The sequence below is a fragment of the Bidens hawaiensis genome, unplaced genomic scaffold, assembly GCF_021521415.1.
Source record: "Bidens hawaiensis isolate Kalapana, Puna unplaced genomic scaffold, B.hawaiensis_p1.1 tig00023054_1, whole genome shotgun sequence".
Classification (NCBI taxonomy): Eukaryota; Viridiplantae; Streptophyta; class Magnoliopsida; order Asterales; family Asteraceae; genus Bidens; species Bidens hawaiensis.
The window spans coordinates 26,797-42,342 of NW_027493607.1; the positions used below are offsets into that span (position 1 = coordinate 26,797).

Sequence of the window (15,546 nt, forward strand, 5' to 3'; positions counted from 1 at the left end):
CAAGGACCTTTCAGTAATTTCACTCACAACCGTCTAGCTAAACGACGTCGTAGACTCTTTCTTCCTCAAATCCTCATTCAACACCCACACAGTTAACACTTAACTTGAATCCAATGGGCAGTACAAGCACCATCAAAAGCACCAGATTATTCGGAGCTCCACCAACCACTCCCTGCACCCGCACACACCAGATCGGAGCCCTAACTCTAATCGTCATCACCTTCTTCACCACTAGACTCTTAGACCACTCGTCACTCTCACCTGCCACGTCATCTTCACACTTCGCCGGAACCGAATTCGAATCCGACGGCGGTGTATTCCGGTGGCCTCGCCGTGGTTACGGCTCCGATGTCTTCCTTAAGATCTATGTGTATGATGAGAATGAAATTGACGGAATTAAAGAGCTCTAGTACGGACGTGACGGTAGGATTACACCGGAAGCGTGTGTTAAAGGCCAGTGGGGAACTCAGGTAGTACGGCTTGTGGTTTCGAGTTTATTTGATTCGATTCGGTGTCGGTTTTATTCGTGTTTAGTGATTATTGTTGATGCATTGTCAAATAGTGCTTATTGTTTATGTTCGTCCGTTAAGCTTTTATCAGACAAGCTAATATATAACAAACACCTGATCAATATGCTAATATTAGAAAAGTCATTAAAAAGAATGAACGAATACAAATGACTTTTGTTGTGAGAAGTGTACAAATTACTCATGTTTGTATTAGAGTAATTTATTATTAACTTTTGAACTAGAGTAATTATTATTACACTATTTTAATTTTTATAACATAATTACTCTGGTTATTTGTATGTTTAGTATGTTAACTTTTGAACTAGAGTAATTATTATTATTATTATTATTATTATTATTATACTATTTTAATTTTTATAACATAATTACTCTAGTTATTTGTATGTTTAGTATGTTAATTTTATTTGTACCGGATCCCACCCCTATTATTTCGAGTTATTTGATTTGATGCTTCATCGTTTTTAGGTAATTGAAGTTGAGATTGATTGATTCGGTGGTGGTGTTGATGCATTGTCAAGTATGATTAGATTAAAGTTAAGTATGATTATGAGTTATGATTTATCATATTATTGTGATGAGATCTGTGTTTATTATGAAGAATTAGGACTGTAAACAAATTGAACTGGACTAGGCATTGTTCATGTTCGTTACTTAAGATTTTATCGGACAAGCGAATGGTTCATGAACACCTAATATTATAAGATTAAAAAGGTCGTTAAAAATATTGGCACGAATGAACATTACATAAACAAACAAATAATAGCAAGTGTAGACGAACACAATTGAACAGACATGGTTTATGTTCGTGTTCGTTCACTTAGTTAATCAATCTAAGTTCCTTGTTCATGACTTCATGTTCGCTCATTATTTAAACGAACGAACATAAACGCACTTCCCGTCAGTAAGTTCACAAATAGTTCGCCGAACGTTCGATTTCGCCTTTTGTGTCTGTTTGAATTAACAAGTTAATCGATTCAATATGTCATTTTCATTATGTTGGTGAAATTGAAGTTGAGATGTTTCTAAGTAACTGACCGGTTTCTATATAAGTGATCTTAATATTATTGTATCCTATATCTGTTTATGACACTTATTTGAAATTGTAGGTCAAGATACACAAGCTTTTACTTAAATCAAGGTTTCGTACGCGTAACAAGGCGGATGCAGATCTGTTTTTTGTTCCATCTTATGTTAAATGTGTTCGGATGATGGGCGGCCTTAATGATAAAGAGATAAACCAGACTTATGTCAAGGTACAGTATAGTGTAATTATTCTTATTTGTAGTTTGATAAGATAAATTGTACTTTATAAGCTTCATCATCTTAAAATATAGGTTCATGAGTTTTTGCTTTCAGGTACTAAGCCAAATGCCATATTTCAGATTATCAGGCGGTCGTGACCACATATTTGTTTTTCCAAGGTGTGATTGATTACTTATATAACATACTTATCAAATTTATATTGCATTTCTGTATATTAATAGTGGTCATGCTTTTTTATAAATTATAACATAACTTTTACCTCCTTTAATATTGTTACTAACTACTGGTCCTACATGGCAGTGGTGCAGGGGCCCACTTATTCAAATCATGGGCAACATATATAAACCGATCAATAATCTTAACTCCTGAGGCAAGATTTTTTTTTAAGTTACCTGTGTATGATTTCAATTACATCTTGTTACGTAAACATAGCTATAAACGAACCGAACGGACACGAACATTGGAATGTTTGTGTTCGTTCATTGAACTTTAAACGAATACGAACACTTAATCGAACAATGTGTTCGTGTTCATTTATTTAACTTCTAAACAAACAGTTCATGGACATAAATGAACATAACTGTACAAAGATAAACGAACAAAAATGAAAATATATAAACAAATGTAAATGAACACCAACAAACATAAACGAATATAAATGAACAAATATAAAACCATTAACTATATGACTCTTCAAGATAATATATAATTATTTTCTATTAATATGTAAACGAGCATAAACAAACGTAAATGAACATAAATAAACAAACAAACATGTGTTCGTGTTCGTTCGTTTAATTAAACGAGCACAATTTGTTCATGTTCGTTCGTTTACTAAATAAACGAACTTCCCGCTGAACGGTTCACGAACAGTTCACCGAACGTTTGGTTCGTTTGCAGGCCTAATTATACATTGTAATTACAGGGTGACCGAACAGATAAACGTGACACAAGTGCGTTTAATACATGGAAAGACATAATTATCCCTGGAAATGTTGATGATGGTATGACAACTAATGGAATGATGCTTGTAGAGCCTTTACCATTATCTAAGAGGAAGTATTTAGCCAATTATCTGGGCCGCGCGCAAGGAAAAGCTGGGCGTCTTCAATTAATAAACCTTGCTAAACAATTCCCAGATAAGGTATTATAGTTTTCAAAATTCGATTTTGTTATGTGTTTATCTTATTTTCATTTTATGTTTCTGCAAACAATTTGCATATTGAATATTGATATTATCGACAGTTGGAATGCCCAGAATTGAAGTTTAGCGGGCCCGACAAATTGGGGAAAGCCGATTATTTTCTACACCTTCGCAATGCTAAATTCTGTTTGGCTCCACGTGGAGAATCATCTTGGACCCTTCGCTTTTACGAGTCCTTTTTCGTGGTATTTATCTCTCTCTCTCTATATATACACACACACACATACTGACATACATATTAATATAACACATATATATATAGAGGGAGGTTCAAATGAGAAGCATTAAATAATTAGAAACCAGAGGAACCGATTCATAAAATAAGGCTAAAAGGTGATTTTTGTAGTTCTTAATTATTTTCTGTTTCTCACTTGTAAGCCTGTAAACGAACTGAACGAACACGAATGGGGCATGTTCATGTTTATTCGTTCCAACTTTAACCGAACAAAAACGATCGAACACGAACATTTAAACAAATAGGTTTTTCTTTTCGTGTTAGTTAAGAAAATGAGTGTGTTCGTTTTAATGTTAGTTCGTTAACAGTATAAACAAGCGGTTTACGAACGTAGATGAATGAAAGTAAATGTAAACAACAATTTGTTGGACCTAAAAAGTTATTAAAACTAGGCTAATATGTAACAGACAAACTTAAATGAACGCAAACTTACCAATATAAATGAACATAAACGAACATTCACCAACATAAATGAACGAACGACGGACGATACATGTATTCAAGTTCGTTCGTTTAACTAATGAACAAAAAATTTGTTCACGTTCATCGTGTATTGACTAAATTTGGTTTATTAATACAAAACAGGAGTGTGTACCGGTGTTTTTATCAGATCATGCAGAGTTACCGTTTCAAAACGTTGTAGATTACTCTCAAATATCAATTAAATGGCCATCTTCAAGAATCGATACTCAACTTTTGGAGTATTTGGAGTCTATACCAGGTTCGTCTTCATTCGTATATTAGTTATAATATAAAAAAAAAGTAAAACGATATTACATGTTATTGCAACACTTTTGGTTATATTATGTACAGATAAACGCATCGAGGAAATGATAGCGCGTGGTAGACGTGTAAGATGTTTATGGGTCTATCGTCCCGATTCAGAACCCTGTTCTGCGTTTAGTGCGATATTATGGGAATTACAAAGGAAAACAAGGCGGTTTCATCATTCGTCCGAAACATTTTGGTTGCATAATGGATCTATTGTTAATAGAGATTTGGTTGAGTTTAATAAATGGAAACCACCCATGATTTTGCCTTAACATTGTGCTTCACTTCCTAGTTGATGATTTTGTTAATTGATATAAGTTGTTATATAGAATACAAAAGTTGTAATATTTTTGTCACTATTTAATTTGATTATAGAGATTTAGTGAATAGTGTCAGTTTTATTGGTTTCGGTATATCTTAATAGTATCAAGTAGAGGTGCACAAACTGGGTTCTTCTAATACTTGGTTCTGGGTATGGAACTTGATTCGGGTATGACCGGGCATTGAAAAATTGGGTATTGGTCATATCCGGGTCGGGTTTGGGTCTGGGTTTTGTCTCTAAGAACTATACTCTATGCACTCGGTTGGGTCGGGTATAGAACTTGGTATTCTAAAACCAGGTATTTGAATACCCCATTTTCGAGTATTGAAAAAACCTTATTTTTAGGGTTTTTGCCGGGTATAGATTGGGGTTTTTAAGGTGCTACACTTGTTTGGTGTGATTTTGGCTATTTTTCAGCTATATTTCTGGTATTTGAAAAACCTGGTTTCGGGTATGGAACTGGTCCCGATTTGGTATTACCGGGTACAAATCAGGTTATGTTTCCGGTACGGGTTTTGGGTTTGGTACTGATATGCATACCTTATCTGTACCGTATAGATAGGGTCTAGTAAAAACTCGGGTATAAAAAAACCTGGTTCCGGGCTTTTTTTTAGTCCGGTTTTGGGTTCGGAATATTTATGCGCCTCTAGTAACAATACGAATAACGATTGGATTATTACGGTGGTTCGAAGGAACTTAGCTCGAGCTCGGCTTGTAACCTTTAAATTGAGTTGAAAGTTGAGCTCACACTTAACAATAATGCTAACCTACAAATAACTCAAGTGTAGAATACTAAGTTATAAATATACAAGAAAAACCAGTATACAAGATGGCTAGCTTGAGCTACTTTCTTTTAAAGTTTATACAAGCAACAGAGGTTAAGTCAGATCAGCTCGAATTGAATTTCGAGCGAGTTATTATCAAATTAATGACAAATAAACTCTAGATTTTGTGTCCTTAGTTTTTTCGGTTACATAAACTGGAATCCGCTTGACGGTCGAAAAAGTAAAGCTCCACGCTCTCCAATTGTTTTATCATAAAGAAGAGGTGGGATTGTAGGACACGCAGTAATACGCGTCAAGATTACGCTGCAGAAAGAGATTATACTGTAGACAAAAATACAAGTAGATTCATGAACAGTGAAATATGTGAGTGACTTTATTTGTTTTTTAATATATATAATAATAATATAATGGTAAAGTTTTAAATTTAATGACTCAAATATACTATAAATTTTACTTTTATATGCTTTAAAAGTTAATATTATATAATTTTAACACACAATCTTTTTTTACTTATTTCCTTATGATTGAGAGTAAAACACTAAAACACTTAAAGCTACAAGAATCTAGTTCTTTCTTAATAATATGACATCCAACCACAATCAAACACGTGGCAAGTTCCAAGCCAGACCAATCTCATTTTCAGATAACTGAATTTCAACCATGCAATATTGCATACAACCAAAATAAATAAAATAAAATTAAATTAAAAAATAACTTGTACATTAATATGCATAAAACACACCCTTATAACAATATTTCATTCCACTCAATCATCAGCCATTAAAGATATTACTAGTAATCAAATGGGAACAATATTATATGCAAACTTTGGGTTTTTATTAAAACCCAACAAGCAAAAGCTGCATGTTATTACTGCAACAAAGATTGATGATGCAAACTCAGAAGTACAAGAACATGTTAATGTTTTAGGAAGAAGAACAGCACTTGTGTCTGGTGTGTCATTGGCTTCTTCAACAATGTTTGGCTTTCCAAATGATGGATTTGCTGTTGTGAAACAAGGACTTTTAGCCGGTCGAATTCCGGGTTTATCGGAACCTAATGAACAAGGTTGGTTCCTTTCTATTATGGTTAAATGTTAAATTAATATATTGTATGCGGAGTCTGAATCTTTTTGGAGGCCTAAAGCGCATAATAAAGTTGTGGCAATTTTTTAAGAATACTTGCTTCGGATTCTGTGACTAATCTGGGCCGTCTAGGGAGGCGTGGAGGTCGATCGCCTTAGACTTGATCATTCTGGGCCCCGAATTTCCTTTTTTCTAAATATATATATTTATATAAAAACAGCTGTCTTAGGCCCAATCAAAAGTTTTGATTAAACAATATACAATACTTGATTAGTTTTTATATAAGGCCTGAAATTATACTCGCCTTTGGCATAAATTTTTTTAGCAATTCTCGGAGACGCCCTGCTTTGGATTTTGTGACTAATATGTCATCTGTGCACGTACAATTATAGACCATAAACTATGTTGTCACACAATCTCAAAACTAAAATTACATATAATTTGTTACTATTTAGAATTTGAGGCGCTACCGAGGTAGGAGCTTAAAATAATTGCTTTACCCCCCCCCCCCCCTAATTGTAAAATGACTGCAACGTGTTTCTCCAGTTAAAAAATATATGTGCGATAAGACCATGTGTAGTGGTTTAACTAAAACGTGTTAAAAGTGATTGTCACATCATTGTCTAGTGCGTATGGGGGCACTCGCTAGCCTTCCCTAAAAGACGCGTAATGGTTTAACTAAAAACAAAGTTACTTTGTAATTTATTTTTTTAAATTGTGGGTTGGGTGGTTTGCTTGGTTAGAAAAGAGTCCGGCCCCACACCCAAGCCCCTTCGTGCCTCTAGCGCACTACGCGTTTTGGTGTTTAACGCCCCTGCATGTTGATGTGGCAAGGGACGTTATTCGACTACACATGGAACATAACAATCCTTAATGTCTATTAAACAAACACAAAGACATGTTTTTTTATGCGTTAAATATTCGTCATTTTCACGAGTTTAAAAACTTAAAACCTTAATCAGACAGGTTGGAGGACTTATAGGAGACCGGACGAGAAATCAGGAGGACATGGAGTCGGGTGGAGTCCTATCATACCATATGTCTTTTCGGTACCCGATGGATGGGAAGAGGTAATATTTTGATCCCAAAACTTTATTAAAATTTCGTGTTTGTTTATATACGTTCATTATGAGTATAAATATAACTGAAGATAGATCAATGAACATAACTGATCTAAATCTAATTAAATGTAATGTGAAAAACCATGTGTTGGCCTAAAAAAGTTTAAATGAATATAATAACGAATGAACTTAAACAAACGAATATAATCGAGTTTAAATGAATGGGCGTAAAAGAATGTTCACGAACATAAATGTACGAAAGCATGTGTTCATATTCATTCATTTATTACATAAACGAACTTCTTGTCAAGCCATTTGTCAGTTCAGGTACTGTTCATTGAACATTCGGTTCATTTACAGGCCTACCATTATTGGTTTAGTTCACTCATTACAATAATGATGGAAAATGGGCATATAAATAAAAAAAATTTGTTTGAAGAGTTGTAAAATGACAAAAATACCCCTAAATACACTCATATATGTTTTCACAATCCATCTAGTCAGTGGCGGAGCCAGAAACTTTTTTATCTGGGTTCGGAATTTTCGATGTTTGATTTTTTTTTCCGGTGTCAAAGTTTTTGCGCCCAAATAGGTCGGGTCGGGTTCGGTTGATCGTTCAGTTAGATAGATAAATGCAATATCACTATCATAACAAAAATAAATCGTTAACATTAAATAAAATACAAAGTCATTAAATATAAAGATATTGTATATTATAATTTTTCTTATTACGTGTTTTCATGATTTGAAAAATATCTTCAATCGCGACTTTGAAAAAGAACTCATTCTCAACAAATACAAGGATCATTTAAATAATCTTTCACCTAAATGATTATGCAAATCCGACTTCACATGCTTCATTGAAGAAAAACACTTCTCAAACGATAGACTAACATGCATTGGTTGTTGGCGATGGTCGAAACCTTGAGGCGAACGGCGAAGAATAAGGTTGATCGGTTGCTGAGTCGATGACCGATGTTTTTATTTGTTTATTAACTAAACTTTTTATAAGAGTTCAAATATACTTTTTTAAAACGATAATGTGTTTGCTCGCCTAAAAAGAATGGGTTCGTTCGTTAATCAACACTATATGTTATATATAAAACCGAAAAAGGACCGGGTTCGGCCGAACCCGGTGGTGATAGTGTGGCTCCGCCACTGCATCTAGTATCATTCTCTCTAGTAGATTCATGGGCACTTTTGTCATTTTCACAAACTTACATGTGACACAAGCTTAATATAAGTGCATTTGTCATGTTACAATTTTAACATTGTGTCATCTATATAATTTATACTTTTATCATATCTTTCAGACACCAGTGTCAATAGCTGATCTTGGAGGAACAGAGATTGATCTAAGGTTTAGCAACTCAAGCGAAGGCCGCCTTTCCGTCATCGTCGCACCCCGTTTTAAGATTTGCAGACTGTAAGTTTTAAGATTATTATTATTATTATTATTATTATTCAACTAAATATTCTATTGTGCATTTTTGTTATAAATAGATTTAGAAGACGATGCGCGAATAGAAAAAATCGGGCCACCAGAAAAAGTGATTAACGCGTTCGGGCCAGAGGTGATTGGAGAAAATGTGGAGGGTAAAGTGGTAAATAGCCAGGTTAAAGAATATTCTGGTAGAAAGTATTATCAGTTTGAGTTAGAGCCACCACATTGTTTGATCACTGCAACCGCTGCTGGAAACCGGCTTTATTTGTTTAGCATACTTGCTAACGGTAGTGAACGCGTTATTAAGTGTGTTAATGCTTATTTAAAGAAGCCATGAATTTTGAAATGTAACATTTTTTTTTTAAATATTGTAGGTTTGCAGTGGAAGAGGCATAATCAGGAGTTGAAGAAAATAGCTGATTCGTTCAGGGTTGTATAGACGCGAATAGATATAGTCGATGTAGCAATATTGCTTATTGCAGATCATTTGAAATACTATGTATGAATTTTGGATTTTGAAGTTAAAAAAAAACATGATCTATATCTATAGATCATGTTTTTTAAGTTGGTCTTATGGGTCCTACTGTTGTGGACCCCCTTGTTATATTAAAGGTTTGTTGGTGCATTATAATATTCAGTGTTTAGTAGACGAGACATCTAGTATGCAGTTCAAAAGGTTTGTCTATACATGGTCTACAAGAACCACACTTGAATGCCCTTTAGTGCATTCGACATTACTTTGAGGCGCTTTAAATCATGTTTTATAGCTATATGTATCTCATATCCCATTCGACGCTGGTTATATTAAAGGTTTGTTGGTGCATTATAACAAGGTTAAGTTCTTTTAACAAAGGTTCAATGAAAACAACTAGTGTGAAAGGTAGGACCGGTAAGAGCTATTTTCTAAAATGAAATTATTATTGACCAACTGTGAAAATGTAAGATTATTGAAATCCAATTTGCCATATAAAAATATAGATTGTATTAAATATCGCACATTAATTAAGCCATTAGTGTCAACTTGTTAGTATTTTAAGAAAATCCAATTTCTCTATGTATAAATTTATGTTTTCATTTAAAGAAAAGTGAAAGACAATGTTAAAACATTTTACATGCATATATTCCTTGATAAGAATTATGTTTATTTTTGTTGGGACGACTAATAAGCAGAATTGACTATGTACTTCGTTTATTACTAGAAAATAACAAAACAAGTGGTTTAAAATATCAAATTTTGGTAATGGGCTAATAGTCGTAGGTTTATATATTTTAAAAATTGGGCTTAGAATTAATTATGGTGTTAAGATATTTAATTGTCAACCAATGGTGGAATGAAGATTTTAGTAAACTACTTATAAGCTTCGTTATGCGTCGTTGGACCTTATCAGCCCCACGTATAAACGTAATATAATAATACTATTGTAGTTAACACCATCCAATTAGACTATTTACATATTATTTAAATAAACACTTGTCGGAGTCAAGATTGATGCACATTTATAGTTATATTTAACTAGCTTAGAACCCATGTACTATACGTTCGATGAAAAATATCAATATATAACGTTATTAAATTTTTAGGTGAAAGAAAAGATGGGATATGCTAACGGGTTGTAAAGAAATTAAAAATACGTAAAAATTAATATATAATCAGGTTTTGAAAATTCATTAGTTACTTTAATGAAATTTGAATTTCATTTACTATTTAATTGAAAACAAAAGTTATACAATTAAATTTCAAAGTATTTTTAAAATAAGGGATAATTTAAAATAAATGTGTAATATTGGTATAATTGTTTTTTTTTTTAATTATTCTTAATAAAAGAGAGATGAATGTATTTAATAAGCTAGAGATGCGAGAAAAAGATGATGAATAAAGATATGAAGAGAATACTTGACAAGAAAATTATAAATTTTGACTTATTATATAGTACATATAATATACTGATATAAATAAATATTTGTGTTATCATAAAGGTTAAAAGTTAAAATAGAAATGTTTCTTGATTAATTGATGCTCAACATTATTGTTTTGAAAAAAGATCTAGAGAGCAAGTGGCACATCTTGTAATTATGATTAAATCGAAGGGTATAATTGGTATTAAAGGTCAAAGTCAAGAGTCAACTCTTGGTTACATTATTAAAGACAATTTGGATCATTTGCACCCACCAATTTCATTCATCTTTGTACAATGGATAGAGAACAAGAGGAGATGCAATTTTTAGGCTTCTTTGGTATCTTCAAAGAAAGCTACAAAATCATCATATCATGGAGAAAAATCTTTACACAAATCACCCTAACCCTCATCCTTCCTTTAACCTTTGTCTTCTTAGCACATCTCAAAATCTCAAATTCGTTATTCCAAGATATCGAACATACAGAACACCAAAAGCAATATACACGCCCTGGTACAAAAAGGTTCAGTAACGTCTCTGACACACTCTCATCTGAATGGATCACCTTTATAATCTTCGAGGTTGCATACATCGCAATCTTTCTCATCTTATCTCTACTATCAACAGCTGCAGTCGTGTACACGATTGCATCTGTCTACACTGGACGCGAGTTGACTTTCAAGAAAGTCATGAGCGTCGTCCCAAAAGTTTGGAAAAAACTTATTGTGACCTTATTGTGCATATTTGTAGCCTTTTTTTGTGTACAACTTCCTAGCCATATTGTTCATGTTCATTTCTATATTTTTGGTTCCTTATCCATTTGGGACCATCCTTGTTTACGTGTTCTTGATCATATACATCATTGGTTCGGTCTACTTGACCGTTTGTTGGCAACTAGCAAGTGTGGTCTCGGTTCTTGAGAGTTCATACGGGTTTCAAGTTATGACAAATAGTAAGAATCTAATCAAGGGAAACCAAATAGTCGCTTTTTCGGTTTCCATTTCGTTGAGTTTGTCATTCTTTGTCATAAAGTTCGTATTTGACTTGCTTGTGGTGCACGGAAGCTCGTTGGATGCATGGAAGAGGGTCGGGTTTGGTGCTTTGTGTTCCATATTGCTTTTGCTTGGTTTTCTGTTCGGGCTAGTAGTTCATACGGTGTTGTATCTGGTTTGCAAATCGTATCATCATGAGAATATCGACAAAGGAGATTTGTCGAATCATCTCGAAAGTTACCTAGGCGAGTACGAGCCTTTAGGTGGGAAAGATATTCAACTGGAGCATTATCAAGTGTGAGTTTGGTTGTATTTAATTCATATGAACATGTGTTTCATAGTACACCGAATTCATAGTTTTAAATTTTAAATACAGTTTTTCTCTAGTTATTGTAACAAAATTAACACTATTTATATCTATTTGTGAGCAAAAATAAACAACATAAATAATTATTTTTTTGAAAACCACCATTTTTTAAAACATGATACACATTATTTAGCTTCAAGAACACGATTATATAATCACTAACGATCACAAAAACTATGAAAAACACGTTTAACATAGAATCAAGATTCGCGATTAAGAAGCCAAGTATTCAATAGGATACATATGTGTATCTTACTTTGATACATATACGTAACTTACGTATACATATTTAAACAGTTTAGATGACCGTGTATTATACGGTTAAATAAAAAATGTTTCAAATTAAAATCAATTGCTATATTTAACATCCCACACCCCACATAGTAGGGGTGAGCAACTTAACCGTCATAACCTCTAACCAAACCATATCGGCCATAACCAAACCGATTTTAACCGATAACCAACATAACCAATGAGTCGACTTAAAGAATTTTTGAAAACCGCCAAATACGAGTCGGTTTTGGTTAAAGATAATTCCATACCCGCCATAAGGCCCATAACCGAACCGACCCATTTATTTAACTAACAATATGTTCAGGATTAACTTTCACCAAATATCTCGGATTGTACATTTATATGTTTTCCGTTCAACGTTAGTAATCGAATTAACTTGAATTTCATTGATGGATGGATTATATAAAGTCGTTTTTTTGAATATTTGGTATTAGTGCTACTGAATATATATTTTGTTGGATGATGTCATGTCGTGTTTTTTAATATTTGGTACCAAACTTTTGGGCTCAGTTACATTGTCTTGGCTACGGTTAACCGGCCCATAACCAACTCGTTATAAACATCGAAACCGATTAACCGAAACCGCCATAATGGATCGGTTATGGTTATGGTTATCCATTAACCGACATATTGGTTAGGGTTATGGATTTTGCCAAAAACTGCCCCAAATCAACCCATGCACACCCCTACCGCACATCGTATTACTATTTTAAAATTTCAATGTTAGCACATTAAAAAAAAAACCCTATTAATTATAAGGCCCGTCTCTACTTTCTATTATCAACTTTCATTTAGGCCCAGTTCTCATTACTTCAGTCTAAAATTAATTAGGCCTAATTAATATCTTGTTCATTTCCACATGTAAATACATTATGCACCTATGGAATAAGCCCAACATGAAACTTTATTTACAAACCCATGAAGATTCAATATATTAAATAAATTACGAAAGACCCTGACTAACTGGTCTAGTGGTATGGTGTCCCCCTTACAGATGTAAGGTTACAGGTTTAAATCCTTGAAAATTAAGGTAAACGTGAAATTTTGCTATTTGGGAAAAATTAATAACAAAATAACTTACGAATGACTCGACCTATTTGCATGTGCATTAAAACATGAGAACGAAAAAGATCAAACACAACTATATATGATATATCATACAAGAATCTTTATACTTGATAGTACATTAGACTAAATAAAAGAAACCAAACAATGTGGCACATGTGGTAATTATGGTGAAAAAGAAGGGTAAATTGGTAATTTACACCAAGTCAAGATACCTCTTGGATCCATTATTAAAGACCTCTTGGATACATAATTTATTCAGCAAAAATAAATGGATAGAGAACAAGAAGATATGCAATCTCTAGACCTCTTTGGCATCTTAAAAGAAAGCTACAAAATCATCAAATCATGTAGAAAAATCTTTTGGCAAATTAAACTCACACTTATCCTTCCTCTAACCTTCATCTTCCTAGCACATCTTGAGATCTCAAATGTATTATTTGAAGAAATTGATCATACCGAATCCGAAAAGGTATCCACACGTCCCGGTACAAAAAGATACATCAATCTTTCTAACACACTCTCATCTGAATGGATCAAGTTTTGTCTCTTCAAGTTTGCCTACTTCACTTTACTTTTCATTTTATCCCTTTTGTCAACAGCTGCAGTCGTCTACACGGTTGCATCTATCTACACTCGACGTGAGCTGACTTTCAAGAAAGTCATGAGCGTCGTCCCAAAAGTTTGGCTAAGGCTCATGATCACTTTCTTGTATATGCTTTCGGCCTTCTTTGTTTACAACATATTATTTTTATTGGTCGTACAGTTTTCTTTAGGGGTTTTGCCTGATAACGTGTTTGTGGGCTTCCTTTTTAACGTGGTCTTGGTCATATACGTGATGGGGTTTGTTTACATGACCGTGATTTGGCAACTAGCAAGCGTGGTCTCAGTTCTAGAGAGCGGTTTGGGATTAAAGTAATGACAAAAAGCATATATTTGATTAAGGGAAACCGTTCAGTTGCTATTACGATTTCCTTTATGTTGAACATGTCGTTCGTATTCTTACAATACGCATTCGAATTATTAGTCGTGGAAGGGGGCTCGTTGGAGGCATGGAAGAGGGTCGTGTTGGGTGTTGTGTGTCTCATAAATCTTTTGACATTGTTTCTTTACGGGCTTGTGATACAAACAATACTCTATCTCGTTTGTAAATCTTACCATCATGAAAACATCGATAGGAGAGATTTGTCGGATCATCTTGAAAGTTATCTCGGAGATTACGAACCTTTGATAGAGAAAGATGTTCAACTAGAACAATATCGTGTCTGAATAGTTCAATATGCATATGCTCACCTCTTGTTCAACTAGAACAATATCGTGTTGAATGCAATAAAATACTTATGTTACCAAATGTATTTATTTCTAATGATATGTGTTTCTAACGGTTTGGTTAGCCATCATTATCTATATATGGCTTTTGTTAAATTAGATCGGTTACGTATAAACTGAGTTTCTCCAAGAAAACCTAACCTTACTTTGTTAAAAAAAATCGGACATAGTTCGGTTCAGTTCAGTTATTAGACGAAACCGAAACCGAAGTCGTTGGTTTTTTAATACATAAATTGTTCGGTTTTCGGTTATCTTCGGTTTCAGTTCGATTATATTCGTTGTTTTTTATTTCCAATTATGTGTAGTCATTGTAAAAAATTTAAATAAAAATGATGATTTAAACTTGTAAGAATATACTCGTATTAGAGTACCATATATATATTGAATTCAAAAAAAAAAGCATGTGTCACGTGGCACCATATGAATACAATTCGATGAATATTCACCCGTTTTCATTCAAAGATTTTGCATATTTTCCTCCTTTTGGATGAAATGTTGTCTTGGGACGACTTCTACTCCCTCAATGTGTTTTAGTACCCCTGGTTTTTATAGTTTCTCCATCTCTATCTTTTTCATTGTTGTTTGCTCGACATAAATTAAATATTAAAACTTGGTTTTTAATACGAGTTATGATTAGGACATATCCTGTACTCTTAGTAGCGATTATATATTATCATGAGAAATTAAGTTAATTAAACTCATTCAAACAGACAAACACCATCTATTCTAGTTCATTTTGTTACGTCTAGTTATCTACCTCCTACTCATTACATGTCTTATAATGAAACACATCATGCATTCTAATGAATCGAAGAGTTTGAATTGTTTAAAAACTGAATTAAAAAAATAGTTGATACAAAAAATAAGATGGTAAATTTTTTTTTTTAAATAATCGAAGTTTTA

The 15,546-nt window shown here is 33.4% G+C and overlaps 2 protein-coding genes and 2 pseudogenes across 4 annotated transcripts; all 4 read left to right on the plus strand.

Annotated features, from left to right (window-relative positions):
- The first annotated feature begins 113 nt into the window (after window positions 1–113).
- Window positions 114–4,292, plus strand: LOC143566824 (putative glucuronosyltransferase Os03g0107900; annotated as a pseudogene). The gene is made up of 8 exons (XR_013141296.1): window positions 114–470; window positions 1,637–1,783; window positions 1,887–1,951; window positions 2,094–2,163; window positions 2,719–2,937; window positions 3,039–3,182; window positions 3,818–3,953; window positions 4,046–4,292. The product of XR_013141296.1 is annotated as a putative glucuronosyltransferase Os03g0107900 (transcript).
- A 1,387-nt stretch (window positions 4,293–5,679) lies between these two features.
- On the plus strand, window positions 5,680–9,270 carry LOC143566825 (psbP domain-containing protein 4, chloroplastic-like; annotated as a pseudogene). The gene is made up of 5 exons (XR_013141297.1): window positions 5,680–6,178; window positions 7,162–7,265; window positions 8,570–8,682; window positions 8,760–8,987; window positions 9,075–9,270. The product of XR_013141297.1 is annotated as a psbP domain-containing protein 4, chloroplastic-like (transcript).
- A 1,622-nt stretch (window positions 9,271–10,892) lies between these two features.
- LOC143566833 (uncharacterized) lies at window positions 10,893–11,889 on the plus strand. The gene is made up of 2 exons (XM_077053419.1): window positions 10,893–11,303; window positions 11,347–11,889. The coding sequence occupies exons 1-2, from the start codon at window positions 10,893–10,895 to the stop codon at window positions 11,887–11,889; spliced, it is 954 nt and encodes a 317-aa protein (XP_076909534.1).
- A 1,696-nt stretch (window positions 11,890–13,585) lies between these two features.
- On the plus strand, window positions 13,586–14,233 carry LOC143566836 (uncharacterized). The gene has a single exon (XM_077053422.1). It carries the CDS (start codon window positions 13,586–13,588, stop codon window positions 14,231–14,233), a length of 648 nt encoding a protein of 215 aa, XP_076909537.1.
- Window positions 14,234–15,546: the final 1,313 nt, after the last annotated feature.